This window comes from Molothrus aeneus, chromosome 19 (genome assembly GCF_037042795.1).
Source record: "Molothrus aeneus isolate 106 chromosome 19, BPBGC_Maene_1.0, whole genome shotgun sequence".
In the NCBI taxonomy this organism is placed as follows: domain Eukaryota; kingdom Metazoa; phylum Chordata; class Aves; order Passeriformes; family Icteridae; genus Molothrus; species Molothrus aeneus.
In genome coordinates, this window is record NC_089664.1 from 442,814 (window position 1) to 460,158 (window position 17,345).

Consider the following 17,345-nt stretch of genomic DNA (forward strand, 5'->3'; position numbering starts at 1 on the left):
CTCTGCTTAAGGGAAATGCTTGTCTGGCTGGTGAGGGACATCTGACTTGGCTGTGCCCTCAAAGTGCTGCATGAGGGATGCTCAGAGGCAGAACAAGGACACAGCTGTACTGGCTGGCTCTTCGGTAGCTCAATCACTTGGACCAAAGAACAGCTGTGCTATGGGGAGAGGACTCTCTCACAGGAGAAGGACTATCCAGAAAGAAGATGATTTGTTGGGAACAGCACTTCTGAAAGGCACATGCTGCCGGGCACATGCTGTCTCATGCTGTTTCCAGGAGCATGGCAAACCATCTGCTCCAGATCAAAGGGCCCATGGTGTCAGCAGCTGCTGCTTGTGAGACACGGGGAGCTCTGGGAGCCCAAGGCAGGCGGTAGGACAGAGGGCACACGTGACATGGATGTGAAACACGGCAGGGACATGGTCACTGACGGGGGATGGCAGGGAGCAGCTGAGCCCTGCTGCCCTGCCTGCTCACCTGTTCAGGTTGTCAATGAGGTCCCGCACGTCGCCGGGCAGGATGACCCGGTGCTCCCCCATGTCCCGGTAATTCCCAAGCACACACACTGGAACGTGGGTCGGCACTTTAGGAAGCTCCCTCAGAATATAGTTAAATGTCCTTCATCAGAGGGGAGAGAGCAGATGAGAGAGCAGATAAGTGGGAACATCCTTCTGTTAGCAGTTTCATGCACAAATCACAAAGAAAAAAAAACACAGGAATTTTTTTTCCAAAATCCTTCCAAGTCTGTGACTTCTTTACCCCATCAGAGAAACACATTAACCCTCAATATGTTTGCATGATTCTTTATTCAAAACCAATTTCAAAAGCTCAATAATCCACTTTCACCAGAACCTTCACATCTCCTACAGCAACCTCAGTCCTGCAAAACTGTGGGGTCAGCCGAAGGAAAGGATTCCCTCCCTTCAGCTGTCCACAAGCTCAGTGATCCACACCAAACCTGAACAACAGCAGCCTAAATATAAAGCAGGAGCTCTAACCCCCTCCTCTTTCCAGTCTGGATTACTTATCTCTCTTACTCTCCTCAGATGTGTAAAACCAACAGTTCATTACTTCTGTAGATTAAGGCAGCCTGGGGCCTCTAAATAATCCTTACTAATTCCAGTTTCTTGGGAATTTCTAACATCCTTCTTTCCCTTGCGTTCTGGTGAGCAGGGGTTTGCAACATGCACTTTGCACCTGTGATAGCACTAATTATCAAGCCTCAGCCAGCAGCATATCAGCAATTGCAGCACACAACCCACTGGGACACTACTTGTTTGGAACAAGCCCAGGAGAGGACTGTATTAAAAGCCATGTCACAAGATAAAGCTTTTATTTTAAAGGATACAAGCTTGCTCCAACTCATTAGGCAAGTTATCAGCTTCCAAATTACACTGGGAATCTGGAAATCTGGAAGTCATTTGTTTTGCCTGAACAAGGGAGAATCACATGGTGCCAGTAAAGATCTCTTACCACTGCTTGGTGATGTCAAACATCATCACTACGCCATTGCAGTTCTTATAGACATCCAGGAACTCTGCATCCAAAGCCATTTCCGATTCTGCCTGGGGAAATAAAGGCAAAGAAGCAGTAAATAACTGTATTCAACTTCAGGCTGATACAGAACACAATGGATACAGTACTGACTGAGCAAACTTTCTAAAGTGACAACCACTGGGAGGAGTACCTGTGGATTTCTTATTTCATTATCATTGAAATAAGATACTTGGTGGTTCCCAGTTTCCACTTCCCATAGGAACAGGATGTGAAGCACCTGATGGTCTCTGACAGCACATGCTAAAACCCAACCCTGTCCTTTCCCCTGTGCTCCCAAATCCTGTGTTGGCAAGAGAAGTCCATACAAACCACAGAGTGGAGGACAGAGGACACAGCTCCCATTCCATCTTTTTTCTGACTCAGATATTGGCTCTACTCTTAATGCTGCTGGTGTCCAAAAGCAGGGGGCAGTTTCTCCCATGGATGGCTGAACTTTTCCAACTGGCTTTTCATCATTTGGACTCTGCATGCTGCTAAGTCCACATAGTACTGGTCTCAGCTTGGTCTCCATGGTCCCAGCTCAGTCTCCATGGCTCCTACTGGAATTTGGTGCCCCTGGAATAATTCTCACTCCTTTCCCAGAGTGGAAAATGCACCCACGTTTGCAAAGGAAGAAGCAGCTGTGGTAACTGTTCTCATAAAGGCTTTTCCCATGGGAGAATATTTTGAGGAAAATTCTCCTCATCTGAGCCTGAACAGATGGGCACCAGTGAGAGTGCAACAGCCCAGCTCCGAGGTGCGGCCAGAGCAGGGCATCAAGTCATTTCTTCAGGCCCCACAAGAAGGCCCTGACAAAAGGAATTTCTGCCTCTGCCCACAGGAAGACAGGTACAAAGCTGCTGAGCAAACATCTGGGGCACAGTCATTCCCAGTGACAGAATGGAAAACAGCAGGGAAGTTGCAGTGAGGGCAGGAGCAGGGCTGAAATGCAAGAGCAGGAAATTAAGAGCATCGGCATCACCCACCGTCCCTCACCCACCTGCCAGGAAGGCCTTAGGGCAGGAACAAATATAGAACTTGGTCCTCATGGACCAAAGGTGGACAAGAGGCCTCAGACCTCTGAATTCTAGGTGACTCACCTCCTGAGGGTCATTCTCCAGTTTCAAACCATCTCCTCGTTTTTTGCATTTTCCTTAAAAAGAATAGTAAAACATATAAAAAACATTACGTTGGGCAAAGAACTGGAAGATGAGTCTGGACAGGTGCACTGCAGTTAGAACACAACCTCAAAGCAAATCCTACTTCTACTGCAAGCCTGGGGGGTGAGGAGGGGTGGGATAGGCATGCCTTGCTGAAGAATCCCAGCTAGTCTATTAAAAAATGAGCAGTAAAGCAATCCAACGACAGAACTTATCCAGGAAGAAATCCAAGAGAAATCAAATAAACTGCAGGAAAGAAGTTGTGAAGATGGAGAGACAGCCTATATGTGCTCCAAAGGTCAGAGCCAGAGGGTCAGGTCTGGCCATCATCAGTGAAGGCACAGAAAATAAATCCTCCAGAAGCACCACCCAAAGCACACAAAAATAAGCCAGGTAGCAGGTACAACTCTGACTAGGCTCCCAGAAAAGTGCAAGAAGCAACGAGCCTAACATTTGTGAAAGACACTAGAAAACCACTCTAGAGATTTGCCCTGCAGTCCCACAGCCATGGTCCCACCTGCAAGAATCTCAACTCATCTGCTTCCTCTAAGGCAGTTAAAGGGCAGCCCCTGAGACTTCTCTCTTTCCTTACACCTTACAGAAGCATTTTTCTGACGTTTTGAAGTACCACTAGCATTTAACTCAGCACCCCAGAAACAGTGTTTTTAAAACTTCAGCCTCCCTGGAAACTTTGTGTCAAGTCAATTACACACTAACTGTGTTTCCAAATCTTACAGCCTGGAGTCTCAGCAGAGAGGTATATCTGTAGCTATGATTAACATCAGCTGACATGATTTTCTGGTGTAGACACTTGGCTCTAAGGATTGCCAGGAATCTCAACATCTTCTGTCACCTACCGCCAAAGAGGTTTAGTGTGGACACACCATGAAAAAATTTTGGCTTCTTGTTTAAACTGAATGTTCTGAGTTTCCAGAATTTTATCAATGGTAAGCACTGCACAAAGAATAACCCTGCAAGATCAGGAGTTATGTTTGACAGATACCAAGTACCTCCCAGATGTTACTGACAGCATTTAAGAACTGTACTTCTGAAATAACTTTGTTGTGTCTTTTCCTAGGCTAAATAATGAAGAGTTAACTAAATTATACTTGGCATAGTCTTGGAATTGCCTCTCATCACTTCTAGAAATTTCCTGTGTCGCTGATAACAGAAGGTGTTGGCAGCTCAGATGCACCTGAAAAAACCCTCCCATTGACTCTGTAAAAGACTCTCTAACACTGAGGATCAAAATAGCTTCCACTAGCTCTTAACTCTGCTTAATCACATGTGGAATTCAGGGTTCTGCCACATGCTGCATGTGAAACAGGGTTTGTTTTTCCTCCACACAGCTCAGGGATAAATAGTAAGAAAATACAGTTATTCAGAAAAGCTTGAATGCTGCATGTTATAGCAGGTGATTCTGGGGGTGCTTCTGGGCATCACTGCAAAATGTTTGCCCCACTCATGTCAGCTTACTGCTGACAACTGAAAGCAGCAGAAATATTAATCCTGATCCTTCTTCATTTGGGCAATGTATTTCCCTGAGGGATCCAAGTATGGGCTCTGATTCTTCCCCATGCAGCCGAAGGTGTGGGATGTCTAGGCCATGCATGTCTCTTCCCACTTCAATTCAATTAATTTCAAGCGAGTGACATTTGTGTGGCTTCTCTGAATATCCAAACATCACTATTTCTGCAGTCACTGCTGAATTATGCTTGGCATGACCTACATTTCTAGGTATTAAAAAGAGAAGCCCAAGCCACCACAAATACTCTCCATCATTCCTCCCATCCTGAGAAATCAAGGTGTCTATCTAACCTGGGCACATTTGCAGTCAATGCTTTGAGACAGAATACAGAATCCACACCCCTCTCCACGCTCATGGTTTTCTGTGTGTATCCAGAGGAATGACTAATATTCTCACACACTGCTCATCAGTGCTGCAAAGGAGGTCACCTCAAAGGAGTCAGAGAGCTGAAAAGCGCATGTGTGTACAGATTCAGGCACAGCCTCTATTTTTGGAACCCAAACTGCAGGATGAACCAGACAAAGATAAGATCTATGCAGTGACAAGATGTAATTCAGCCTATAAAGCAAGGGCACAGTGACAATTGTGTCACTGTATGCATGAGATCCAGATTTTGAGGTTGTACTGATGTGTAATGGAGGAGTTTCAATTAGAAAACACGGGTCTGTATGCTGCTATGGCTCAGGTCCCCTCCCTAGAACAAAGGCTGCTCTTCATTTACAGGCATAAGAGCAACTCTGGCACTAAATACACTTGGCAGCTGTGCCCAGGAGTCTGCAGAACAGCTCCTTCTGGACAATGGGGTTGTGATCATCACTTGAGTCTCTGCAGCAGTATGTACCATCAGTTTTGCTGCAGGATAGAAGGATTCAGTACAACAAATGCTGTCCACCATGCAAGGGGGCTGCTACCCTTCACCAGTCTAAAATACACATCTGGAATACGTGCATCCCTTGTGTTATCTAACTTGGAACATCTGAAAATAATAGAAATATGAATTCTGATCTTTCGTTCTTCCTGTAGGACATGTCTGGGAGACAGAGGGGTGAAGGTGCAGCAAGGAGGAAAGGAATCTTCAATTCAAGGGAAAATGTTTGTCTACCTTGTGGGCAACAGAAGAAGAATATGATTTGATGCCTTCAGTCATGTATCCAAAAATAAGTGGGAACCAAAGTGGCAGAAATTACAAGACAGGAATTTACAACTGTTCCTGAATCCCCTGCATTCAAGCAGCTTCTCTAAATTCAGGATCTATTATAGCTTTATGACCTGCAGCAGTTACACAACTTCTGCAAAGACAGAAAGATGAGTCAGGATTGTGACTTCTGCTAAGAGAGATCTTTCCTGTGCTCTGTCAGTTCCAAGAGCAGCAAAGGAGATATTTACTACACACGCCACACAAAATCCAATACAATCCATGGCTGGAGGCAAGCTCATCTTGGGAAAATTTTAACAAACGGCAGCTTTCCAGACATGATCCCAGCTCCCTGAGCAGGCCCAAGGAGAATGCAGCAGGCAGCAAGGAAGTCTGGACTCCAGGGAGTCTGCACATTTAAAAAAGAATCCCAAATAGTCAAGAGCAAGCCAAGAGGAGCAGCGCAGTCTGACAGCTGCCATTCCCCACTGCCTCACCACACTAATCAACATCACAGCTTTTAAGTTTTCACAACAAACCTCCCCACATTTCCAAATTATCATCTGGACGCTAAATAACCAATACCAAGCTAAGTCACCACCCAGGCAGGGCCAGCAGAGCTGCCGTCTGCATCCCAGTAGATTCTGGAGGGAAAACCCATACTGCTGAACCAGCAAGGACAGGGAGGACACTTCTAGGGAGCACCAGGAGAAACAACACTCAGGAAAATCACCGTTAACTTCAGTCCAGAAATGCACACCAAGTTTTCAGGGTGCAACTCCTGCAATTTTCCCAGCCCCCTGTGACTGCAGAACTGCAGCACTGCTCAGCAGGTGAGAGCCTAAAGGTGCTTTACACAACAGAAGCTGAAAACTGCAGTTCATGGATGCTCCTGTTAGTTAGTTAAGCTACAACCCACATGAGGGCTTTCAACACAGTTTCCCCCATCATTTAAACAGAGGTCTCCTAATTTCCTCTGAAAATGAAACAGGGAAATGCTGGCAAAAGAATTTCAGCCTGGAAAATTTAATGTTGAAATGTGTGTTCAGAACATGCATTTTTGACAGTTTCAAATCCAGCCTGATAAATGCAGTGTTCTGCCCAACTCTAAATATGCACATGAGCCAGGATTTGGTAGGCAAGGGAAGAAAAAAGGAGGATCAAGTCTTGTCAGCACTATGCTACAGCAGCACTGGATATTTACTACTGCAAGTCTACAGTCCAGTGTGGCTCTCACCCAAAGCATCACGCAGGAGGATTTTTTGTCCTAAGCATACAGAAGGAAAACAAAAATGTCATAACATTAGGATGAAAGTTAGATATGAGCAAGTTCTTACTGCTTAATAGGAACATTTTCCTAAAGCTATGCTTATCAGGAATTCACAACGCTATGGCAATAGGAAAAGATGCCATTTCATTAACATCATCATGATTCAATTTTTACATTGCACTGATTGAGCACAACTGATTGCAAAAAATACATATCTGTGGTCCATAAGTATGGATCTTAACAGGGTGAGTTTTATTTCAAAAGAATATGAAGTGAAGGGAAGAGATTCCATTAAGATTTCCAACATAGGATCTGCTGTCAGAAATCAAAGCAGGACCAGAAGAGCTGTTATCAACATCTGTTCATAGCACATCCCGTCCCCTTCACCAAAAAAACAAGTCTCTAGTTGAGAAGATGACTCTGCTCAGAGAAGCTATTCACAGAAATAAGTGCTGGAACCACATGATTCCCAAATTAAATGTCTATTCATACCAAAGCTGCAAGGCAGCGAGAACACAGATGTTTTCCTCAGATTCCAGCCCTCCACTTGTTACCTCACAATCTGAAAGCCAAATTAATCAGACTGACTTCAGCAGTAACTCTGGCCTAAGCAAGGTTTTGTCTACCCCGTGAAAACTGGGCCTTAGAACACTAAAAAGATAAAGCGCTCAGGATTTTCATTTAAAGCTCCTGACTCAAGTTTATCCTGAAGGCTCCATTAGGTATCTGAACTAGAGGTCCTACTGCTAATTGTCTTTCTTTTTTCCCTATTTCAAATACAGTTCAGCTGACATGAAAAATGACATTTCTCCTTTTCCCACTCCCTATTGTAGTTTTAGTTTTTGGTGTAACACAAGTGTAAGTTGCACTGGTGGTGCCTCTGAGATGCCACTCTGCTGAGGAACACCTGAGAGCACAGATTCCAGCCAAGGCTGCAGGAAACGCAGCACCAGACAAACCATCAAAGCTTGAGTTTCGATGACTGTGGCAAACAAATCTGACAGACACCAAACAAGAAGTATCACTCATAGAGCAAGAGCTGCTCACATGTGCAGCTGCTTTCCTGACCATACTCACACACTAAATGAGGAGCCTGGCTGGTACTAAATGCCTCTTAGAAGCCAAACAACATCTGCACCGGGGCTACAGAATGGGTGGTGAAAATTTACATCTCAACCCCAACCCCTTCCAGGAACAGATCCCACCGCATCCCGTTTGCACTGCATCCAGACTGTGTCTTCACAGATGTTTTGGGGTTTGGTTTTGCTCTTTATAAAACAGAAGTTTATACTCTGACAAAAATTGAAAACTAATGAAAAATGTATTTATATAGCATAAAATTTTCCCTGGCTAAGCATTTAGAAAATGTTTTGGAATGCACATATTGCATTTTCTGTCCTAGTGAATTTAAGTAATTGGCTTCTCTTTCATCCTTCCCCCCTGCAGACATTACTCACTGGAACTACAGTTTTATCAATTTAACAATAGAATACCTTCACAAAACCAGCTCAACAAGAACTTTTATAACCAGAACAAAGAACTCAAAACCTGTCTAAACATTAAAGGAAACTATAAAGGAGAGAAGGTGAAGTTTATTCTGAAGCTCAGAGAATTGGGATACACAGAGCAGCAGGTGCTTTGCTTCATCTGTCATAAGCACGTGGAACAACTGCTTCTGAACACTGGGTTTGATCTGAAGTTCAGATTCCAGATAATGGGTTCTAGCATAGGGGACTCACCTCTCCCTTCCTTATTCTTTCAGGAAGTGGTATAATAAATATAGATTTTTTTAAAAGCAGAAGCAAGCAGGTATCTCTGAATTCCATGTAAGTTTTTAATTAAAACTGAGAAAGAACAATGGATCTCCACTAGAAAGAAAGTTATAAATCTTACCTTTGTCCACTACATCCCAGACTTCAACTTTCACAATATCGTCAGTGGCTGGAAGCACAGCAGAACACAAAGGGTTAGAAGGCTTTAGTAAAACACCCAGCACTCAGAGAGTCCAACCCAAAGCCAACATGGAGGAATGTCAAAGCATAAGAATGTCAAAAGAAAAGCACATTATATGCAAGAAAAAATCCCCAACCACAAGAAGGCAATGAGCTGTTGAAGGTGCAAGCTGTTCACCAAAACCATGCTGTCTAAAGAACTTCATAAACACTCTTAGTCACATAAGCGATGGCTGGATTTCCTTGCTGGCTCATGTCAGGTTTGAAGCATGTTGTAAATACTTTGCATAGACTCTTTTCATAATGTACAGAGGTTTACAAAGCCTTTCAAAAAAGATAAAAATCTAATTTTGAGGATGAAGTCTGGTTTATAAACAAGGCATAAAACTGGCAAAAGGAATATACACATTTAAGAAAGATCAATCACGGCATTTTCATGTAAACATGACAGCCAGCGCAGACAGTCCTGCAGCTACAGAAACCCATTCTCTCTGCACATTTCCAGGTATATTTTGTGAAAAATAAGGTCTCACTTGCAACTTTGCTTCCTAGAGCTGCAACATCAATAAATTATAACCAGCAACATCTATTTGAGTCGCTAAAATCTGAAGCAAGATATGCAGAATTCTAACTCCAGTGATTGCTGGTACCCACAGGCAGCCAATTCACGTTCAAGTGGCCTGAAGGCTGAGTAGCTCTGGATCAATGTTTTCATGGAATCCAAATAAGCAGTCTGATTTTCAGGAAGATGTCCCAAGAAACGGCTGCTTTTTGGAAATGTTAAAGGCTTTGAAGCAAAAGCTTGTACTTAGAGCAGCTCTGAACATAAAGCTGGAATAGAAGGACAATGCCTCAGAGTATAAAATAACATCATAGGATGGCATGAGAGTTTATCTAAGTGTCATTATCAAACCAGGAAGCATTTTCTACACAGGACTCACTCTTGGCTTAATGAAATGTTTCAAAATATTGTACAGATTATGAATAAAGGAAAACTTTAATCTTTTGCTTCTGGAGAAAGACCCTTTTTACATTTATGCATGAAGCAAAATCAGCCTCTGTTCTCCTCACAGTAATTCCTGCTTAACTTCCTATGTGCCAGCTGGACAGGAGGCACTGGATGAACAGGAGACTCCCCTGGGTCAGCCCAGGCAGTGCCTTGCAGGACTGAAAGCACACGGCAGTACACAGCACAAAAATTTCTGCTCAAACAACTACACCCCACTAATTAACTCAGTCCCTGAATATTTCTACAGATAATCAAACCAGGTAGGGTAAAGTCCAACCTGTGAATCACTCACCTGGCACCCAGGCAAGCCAGCTCCTCCCCCCAGGCACTGGCACTGCAGGAGCTCTCCCTGTGCCCCTGCAGGTGCTGGGACAGAGATCAGCTACTGGAGGGCTGCCCCTGATTCCTGCCCTGCAGTTGGCAAGGCAATTGCAGTGCCTTTCCACAATCAAGGCTTGCTGCAAAAGGGTAAGAGATATTTGCCTTCCCCAAGTTTTGCATGGGCTCAGCAGGAGCCCAGGAGGCTGACTGTTGTTTCCAGAAGTGCCATCAGGACTAACAGCTCAGAGAAGGGAGCCCTTGGGGTGACCAGGGGCCCTAGCACTAGCACTTTGCTCCTAAGCTCTCCACCTCCTTCCCAGGAGCCAAACACGCCCCCACTTAGGATGTGCTGATCTGCTGTGTGATTCCCACAGAACTGACACCCTACTGAGCAGCAGCAGTCCTGGCAGCTGGGGAGCTGAACCCCCTGTCCCCACAGACCTGCTTTAAACCCTTCTGGCTGAGGGCAAGGGCAGAATTTCTCAAAGAAAACGACTGCACAAGACCCAGGAAACACGTATTTCCACATTTTTCCTGCTAGCTCACAACCAGGAAGTTCTCCCCTTTCAATACTAGTGCCATTCCTGATTATCCTGATCATGCAAGAGGATAATTGCTTTAGTGCTGCTTCTTGGCTTTGGTGTGACTCGTACCCAGCAGCATCTCACCCGAAGGAGCTCTGTGGCAGCAAAAGGAATGCCAATTTAGCCTTTCAACTCCATAACTTGGATTAGCACAAACCACGGATCAAAGCACTCCAAAGATCTGCCTGAGCTGCTATTTGACCAGATACTCCCCGGGCAGTGGCACACTGAGCACTGCTTTCCAACAAAATGATGGAGACACGAAAAGGCTCCAATTGCAAGAAAGCTCATTTAAAACTAAGAACACATTGTAGGTGGGTTCATCAGCAAGAACTCACAGGCCCTCAGAGATTTTTTACCCTCATTCAATGACAGGATTCACTTCCTGTGCTCTGGATCACAGATCCTACAGTGCAAAGCTGTGGGAACTCAGCACATCACTCCGGATGTCCAGAGTTGCCGAGAGAACCCTTGGGGGTCTCGGAAATCCTGGAATGTTGCCAGGAGTGCTTGGTGGCTTGATTTTGATCCATCCACAGAAGTGACAGCAGTTTGAGGACATGAGAATCACTTTAGAGTGAAGGGTGTAAAAGGGACACATTTATAGGGTGAAATATAAACTTTAAGGTTTTTGGTACAGGGGGGTTATGGAAACAAGATGGAGGGATCAGGGCGTGTCTCGTCCTTCTTCTTTCTTCTTCTTGTCCTCCATCTCCTGTGGTGATGTTGGCACTTGGGGATTGGTTTATGGTGAAGGTGCACTTGCTAACATGGGTGAAAAGTATTGGAAAATAAAGGTAAATATCCTGTACGTAGATATTAGTATAAAAAGACATGACCGCCCCGTGGGTGGTCAGAGAGTGCCTGTGACTGCTTGCAGATCAGACCTCTGTTGGGCAGACAGAAAATTTTGTAGATAAGAAACAATAAACATTCTGAAGATTGAAAAGCTGAAGAGTCCAGACTCGTCCTTTGAAACGCGTGCCACCCAAGAACCACCCTACCCATGTCCGCGCAGAGACAGACAGCCGGACCGGACACAAAGCAACTCTGCCAGCCCCCATTCCCACCCCTCAGACCTTTGAAGGATCTGAGTACAACTGTTTGTCAATTTTTATCTCAAACTCTCTTTCTCAGGCTGCCAAACAGAGAAAAACCTGGTGACCAGTATAATTCAAAAAAGTGTTCCTTAGGGTCAGTAATGGTAACTCTTTACTTGGACACAAAAATTACAAATACCTATTACAATTGGCACAGAAAAGCAACTTTGTTCATTCTGAATAAGAAGTAACTCAGATTCTGCTATCTTTATTAATTCCTAAAAAGTATAAAATTTCTGAAGGTCCTACATTTTGCATCTAAAATGGAATTCTTCTAAGACCAGGCAATGTAAGAATCCTCCAATATTTGTCAGCGATTTAATTAGCCTCTGTAAATATTTGCCATCAACTCCCTCATAATGTTTATTCAAGGTAGCCTGAGAGCATGAACATAGGAAAAACAAACTTTATTTTTCCTCTACAGATTAACATGGCCGACAGGGCAGGATTTAGACCTGAACCAAGAACTCTGAGGGCCCATATCACCAGTCTTGGATGGAAACTTCTCACAGCAGGAAACAGATTTCACAATGTCTTTTAAATGGGGGTTACTTTTTGAAATGTTTTAAAGAAAGTCAATGGAAAATGTCCTAAATTATTGGAAATTATTACTAAGAGAATAGTACAGTGTTTTACAATGTGTAAAAGAAACAGTGTGTTTCTTTTACAGTGTGTAAAAGAAACACAAATGAAAGGCACAGTTTCAGGTACAGCTTTTTTTTTTTTTCAAGTAGTTTTACAAGGTCAGCAACACTTAACCTTGAGAAAAGTCCATCAGCATCTGTACACAGTGCTGTCAGCTCTGGCTGGGGAGCTCTACAGAAACACAACACACCGAGGTTGGAAGTGGGCCCTAGAAATAACCTATACACCTGTGGGTCTCAGCACACAGCAAAGCCAGCCTCAGGTGCAGGTGTTTTCTACCCCAGGATTGCATCAGTGTTGAAAAAGCAGTGTCTGAGCCTTAGCTCAGGGAAAGAAATGCAGACACAGGTGAGATGACTGGATCTTCCTCCAAACACCTTTTTGCATGCACACATTTTGTACTTGTTCATGGGTACAGTTAGATATGAATAAGCCTCCTAAAATAAATGCCAGACTCCCAGACTGTATCCAACACAAGTGTTGTGTTACCTGCACCTATCAGAGAAGAAACCCAACTCTGATGCTTTAATGCATGATACTGCAGAAAGCCACAATTAACACTCAGTGCATTCTTTACACTTGGGTATCTAGGAAACAGGAATTTTATTTCTTACTCTGATCTAAGTCTGTTTAGGCTGAAGCATTCAAATTGATTTTGGAGATAGTTTCCACCATCCAACTTGTAAGCTCTGTGTTCATTCCTCAGTAACTGATGTGCTGACATCCTGAGAGGAGGGAAGAGGAGTGAGAGGAAGCATGCCACAGCATACATACACCATACAAGAGGTTTGGCTGCAGATGGGAAACATCTCTGTGTGACCCCAGCACATCAGCTGGTGAACACATCCTGTGGCTTTGTGAGCATTAGCACGAGACTTGGGCATCATGGTATCACCTAGCAATTCAAATTTGGTGGTGAGTTAGACACAGTGCTCAATTTGGTGCTCACCCGACTGCACAAGGTGTTCTCCCAGCTGGGAGGAGTTGGGCAGTACCTGATTCAACAGAAGATCAGAGTGAGGCAGATGGACAATGTCTGATAATGATGGTAACGACAATTAACTGCTGACCCTTTCTGTACAGCATACTCAGTCTTATACAGCACTTTCATACTGAATCAGGAGTTCATCCCACAAGGCTGTGGAATTCTTGATCAGCAACCTGAAAACTGGACTTAATGCACTGTTGAATCACGACCTTGCACAACTTCAGTGCCTGCAGTGCCTTTTCCAGGTGGGATGTAGGGCTTTCACAGCCACTTGCAACCAGTAAAATAAAAATTAAAACCACACTGCAGCAAGAACTTAAAAAAGGCACTGGCACTTCTGTGCTTCAGTAAGCCAGACTAGAGCTAACAGTACTACAATAATTTTTGAAATCCTCCCCAGTCACCAGAATCTCTATATTTTCATCAGGGAAATCCAGTTTGCACCATGTATCTACTTCTAGGCAATACAGTAACACCCAAAGCACAACAACCCCTCCTCATTAACATGTCACGCATATTACAAATTTTTCAAATACTTCAGACCACCTATTAAACACTTCCCTTGAATTGTGGCTTCCACAGACATATTCTTTAGCACTCATAACATAGAGCGTCTGACAAAATTAAAAACATGACTGAGAAACTATGAATAATAAATTAAAAAGCCTGAAAAGAGACCATTTTGTTTCCCAAGCTGACAGAGAAGAAAAAAGCAAATGAAGCTGCAGTGGAATTTCCTCCCCAAGGCACTGTCCCACGACTGTCACTCCTTCCACCCTCTTCCATCTTACTTTTGTAATTCCAGTGGATGCTGGTGACTTGGATCTCCTGAGTTGGAATATATTCCTCAATAAATTTCTTTCCCTGCAGTCGGTGCCAGAGTGTGGTTTTTCCAGTGTTCCTGTCCCCCCGAATGACAATTTTCACTAGAGAAAAGAGCAAGCAGACAAATAAAGTGATTAAACACAACTTGAGGAATGCTGTGAAAAGCATGCTAACTTTTTGCAGGCATTATTCAGATGTAATTAGTCCTCCCATACTACACAGGCACGATGGGGTTCATTAGAAAACATGAGCCTCAGTTATTTAAATCACTGTTTATTCAGCAACTCATACCAGCTCAGCAGAACAAACCAACAGCAAGCTTGAATCTTCAGAATCTGCACAACTCCAGCCAGCTGAGCCTCTGCTCTTTGATGGACACACTTGATCCCTTAAGCAAACCACTATCAGTTTGGTTCAGGCTTTAAAGGAAGCACAGGGCTGAGCCATGGCTGGACCAAGAATTCTTCTAGGAAAGGCAGAGAGGAGCAGTGACACAGCCAGCGTTGGGAGACATGAGCTTGGAACACCACACCAACCATGGATTAACACAAGAATACCAGGTGGCTTTTCCAAAACTCATTTATCAAGGAAAAAAGAAAGATGTGGGTACAAGGAGTCTCCTGCACACCCTTCCCACTGAATGCAATCAGACTATGAGCCTCCACCTTATCCCATCAATATGACAGACAGGATGAGCCTTCCCTGAGCTCTCTGTGCCCAGCAATGCAGCTGCATGGTGGGGACCTCCCCTGAAGCTGGGACATCTCTTAAGCTTCTCCTTGAGGCAGAGACCTTTTAGCCCTGACAGATCAGGAGTCTAATCTGAGCTCTTTCTGAACTGTGGCTGGACAGTCTGCCTGTGAGTCTCCCCTTCAACTGGAACACCCCTCTAGGTCTGAGGTCCCATACCTGGGAATAAGAGATCCCTCCTTGCCCAACAGATCCTCAGTAAGGAACTGCTGGCATGTGGCATTAATGCTAATGAAATTGATACTCAGTATTAATTATTATAAACTCTGTATAGATAAGTCCATTAGACATAAACTGTCCAAGGCCAAGTCTGAGACTAAGATTGGACCCAGAAACACCTAAGCTCCATCAGGAGTTTAGAAAAGGGGGTCCCCTCTAAGCCTTGTAACTCAACAGGAGGGTCTCTGTGTAACTCATTCCACCCCAATTCTAAGTCGATTCTCCTCAGGGTGTTTCATGCATGTGGTCAGTAACAGAGTGAACACTGCCAGTGACATTTGTCAAGTCGCACTTGAACAATATCATACCTAGACCACTTCTGCTTGTATGGCTGCTGCTCATTCTTTACGTGATCTAAATCACCCATTTGCAACAATCTCCCACCCTCCTGCCTTCTCTACCTCTCCCTGGCCCTTACTCCTACTTTATCATACCCTATTCCATTGCTGGCCTTTTATGACAGGCTCTTCCTTCCATTACCTCCTGTATCATTTCCCTTTCTCCTTAAACACTTCTCATGCCTTGAGAGAACAGAATCACAGAATGATTTAGGTTTAGAATTATTTGGAAAGGACCTTTAATATCAACTATTCCAACATTCCCTCAGCACTAGCAAGGCCACCAGTAAACCATGTCCCCAGGTGCCACATCCACATGGTTTTTAAATCCCTCCAGGGATGGGGACTCCACCACTGCCCTGAGCAGCCTGTGCCATGGCAGGACAGCCCATTCTGCAAACAAATTTTCCCCAATAGCCAATCTAAACCACCCCATGTGCAAGTTTAGGTTGTTTCCCCTTCTGTTACTTGTTACTTGGTAGAGGAGGCTGATGCTCACCTGGCTACAACCTCCTGTCACCAGGCCCTTGTGTTGGTTGCTTCAGTTTAGGCAGAAACCCTTTCAAACTCTTCCAAGGAAAGCAAGTGTTCAAAATATCATAAATTGTAGCAATTAATATAATGAACTTTCCAGAGTCAATTCAAATGTTATCTTGCTCTTTCTGAAAACACTACCTTTTATTTTCTAAATTTTCTGTTACATTGTGGAATTTTTTTCTTTTTCAATGCCATCTTTGTTTTTACTAGCAACTACATGGCTACTGGAAAACATAAGCTGAATTTTTATTCAGCTGAATAAAACTGAATTTTTACTCTTGTGTTTTGATTTGGACCTATGATCCCCTGGAAAATGGGCCACCTCAGACACATCTAATGGCAGTCAGGTGATTAGCATTAGGTTGATCATCATCATTTGGGCAAGGAGATGTGAGACAGAAGGCTGCCTTCTGCTGCAGTTCAGGAGCTGCTGCAGTCGTTTCAGAGAAGAACTGAAGAGGTCAACTTGAAGATAAAGCACACAACGTCTGTGGATGAATTCTGCCATTGCAAGAGTTCCACTGTGCTTTTTTTTTTTTTTTTTTGTAGTACACAGAGGTTTATTCTTTTTAAGAGCTGTTTATTCTTTTTCAAAATTACTTATCACACCAGGAGAATAAAGGCAAAAATGAACACAGTATTTATAGGCTGACTTAACTTAAAGGTCCCACAGCATCTCTGCAGACACAACAAACCAGTTCCTGCATTTCTGGTCATCTTGTGTGTCGTTGTTTCCTACTTACAGATGGGAAAAACAATCAGTAGAACATCCCTTTGATTTTTTGGAATCATGAAGCCAATTCATGGCATAGGCAGAATGAGACTCCATTTGTCCCCTTTCAAACCCAAACCTTTCCAAGCTCTCACTGCCTGCCCTAAAATGTTCAAATTCATATCCTCGCCCTCCCCTGGAATCCAGCATGAGATACTAAAACTGTGAGTTTTAAGGGAAAAATAGACCTTTCTTTAAATAGTCAGGCTGCTCTCAAGGTGCACTTTCAGGATCACTACCAGAAAATGAGGTTGTGAGCTCTCCCCAGAAGGGACAGTCTTACTTCATGCCCACACCACTTTTTATGCTCTTAAACATGGAGCTGGATCAAGAAACTGAACTGGATGAGAAATAACCTTGAAATTATCCATTTTCAGTTTTCTTCTCTAGCTCCACTGCCCAGCTGAATGAGCAGTGTATGGAAGGCACGGTTGGAGTGCAAGGGAATCCCCCTCAGCCCTAATCACGTCACATTTAGGTCAGTGCCAGGTGCTTGTGGCACCACACACTCAGTCTGAGCAGGTCCAAGCATTCTCCATTAGAATCTCTCTTCTCTTACATAGTGTACACTGACTCTTTTCCTGAAGAAAGAAAAAATCTTTAAAAACAGAACAGGAAGAAGGCAGGCAACATAAATCGGTTTTAGCACAGCAAAGTCTCTATTTGAGACTTTGG

General features: G+C 43.9%; 1 protein-coding gene across 2 annotated transcripts in view; it reads right to left on the bottom strand.

Moving 5' to 3' along the window:
* RABL6 (RAB, member RAS oncogene family like 6) overlaps positions 1-17,345 on the bottom strand; it is a 54,072-nt gene that overhangs the window by 32,168 nt on the left and 4,559 nt on the right. For both annotated transcript variants that reach the window (XM_066562743.1, XM_066562741.1), the window contains exons 2-6: positions 14,021-14,155; positions 8,524-8,571; positions 2,638-2,690; positions 1,475-1,566; positions 479-619 (exon numbers count right to left, since the gene is read on the bottom strand). In XM_066562743.1, coding sequence (XP_066418840.1) covers positions 479-619; positions 1,475-1,566; positions 2,638-2,690; positions 8,524-8,571; positions 14,021-14,155 — 469 coding nt within the window. The remainder of the gene's footprint in view (positions 1-478; positions 620-1,474; positions 1,567-2,637; positions 2,691-8,523; positions 8,572-14,020; positions 14,156-17,345) is intronic.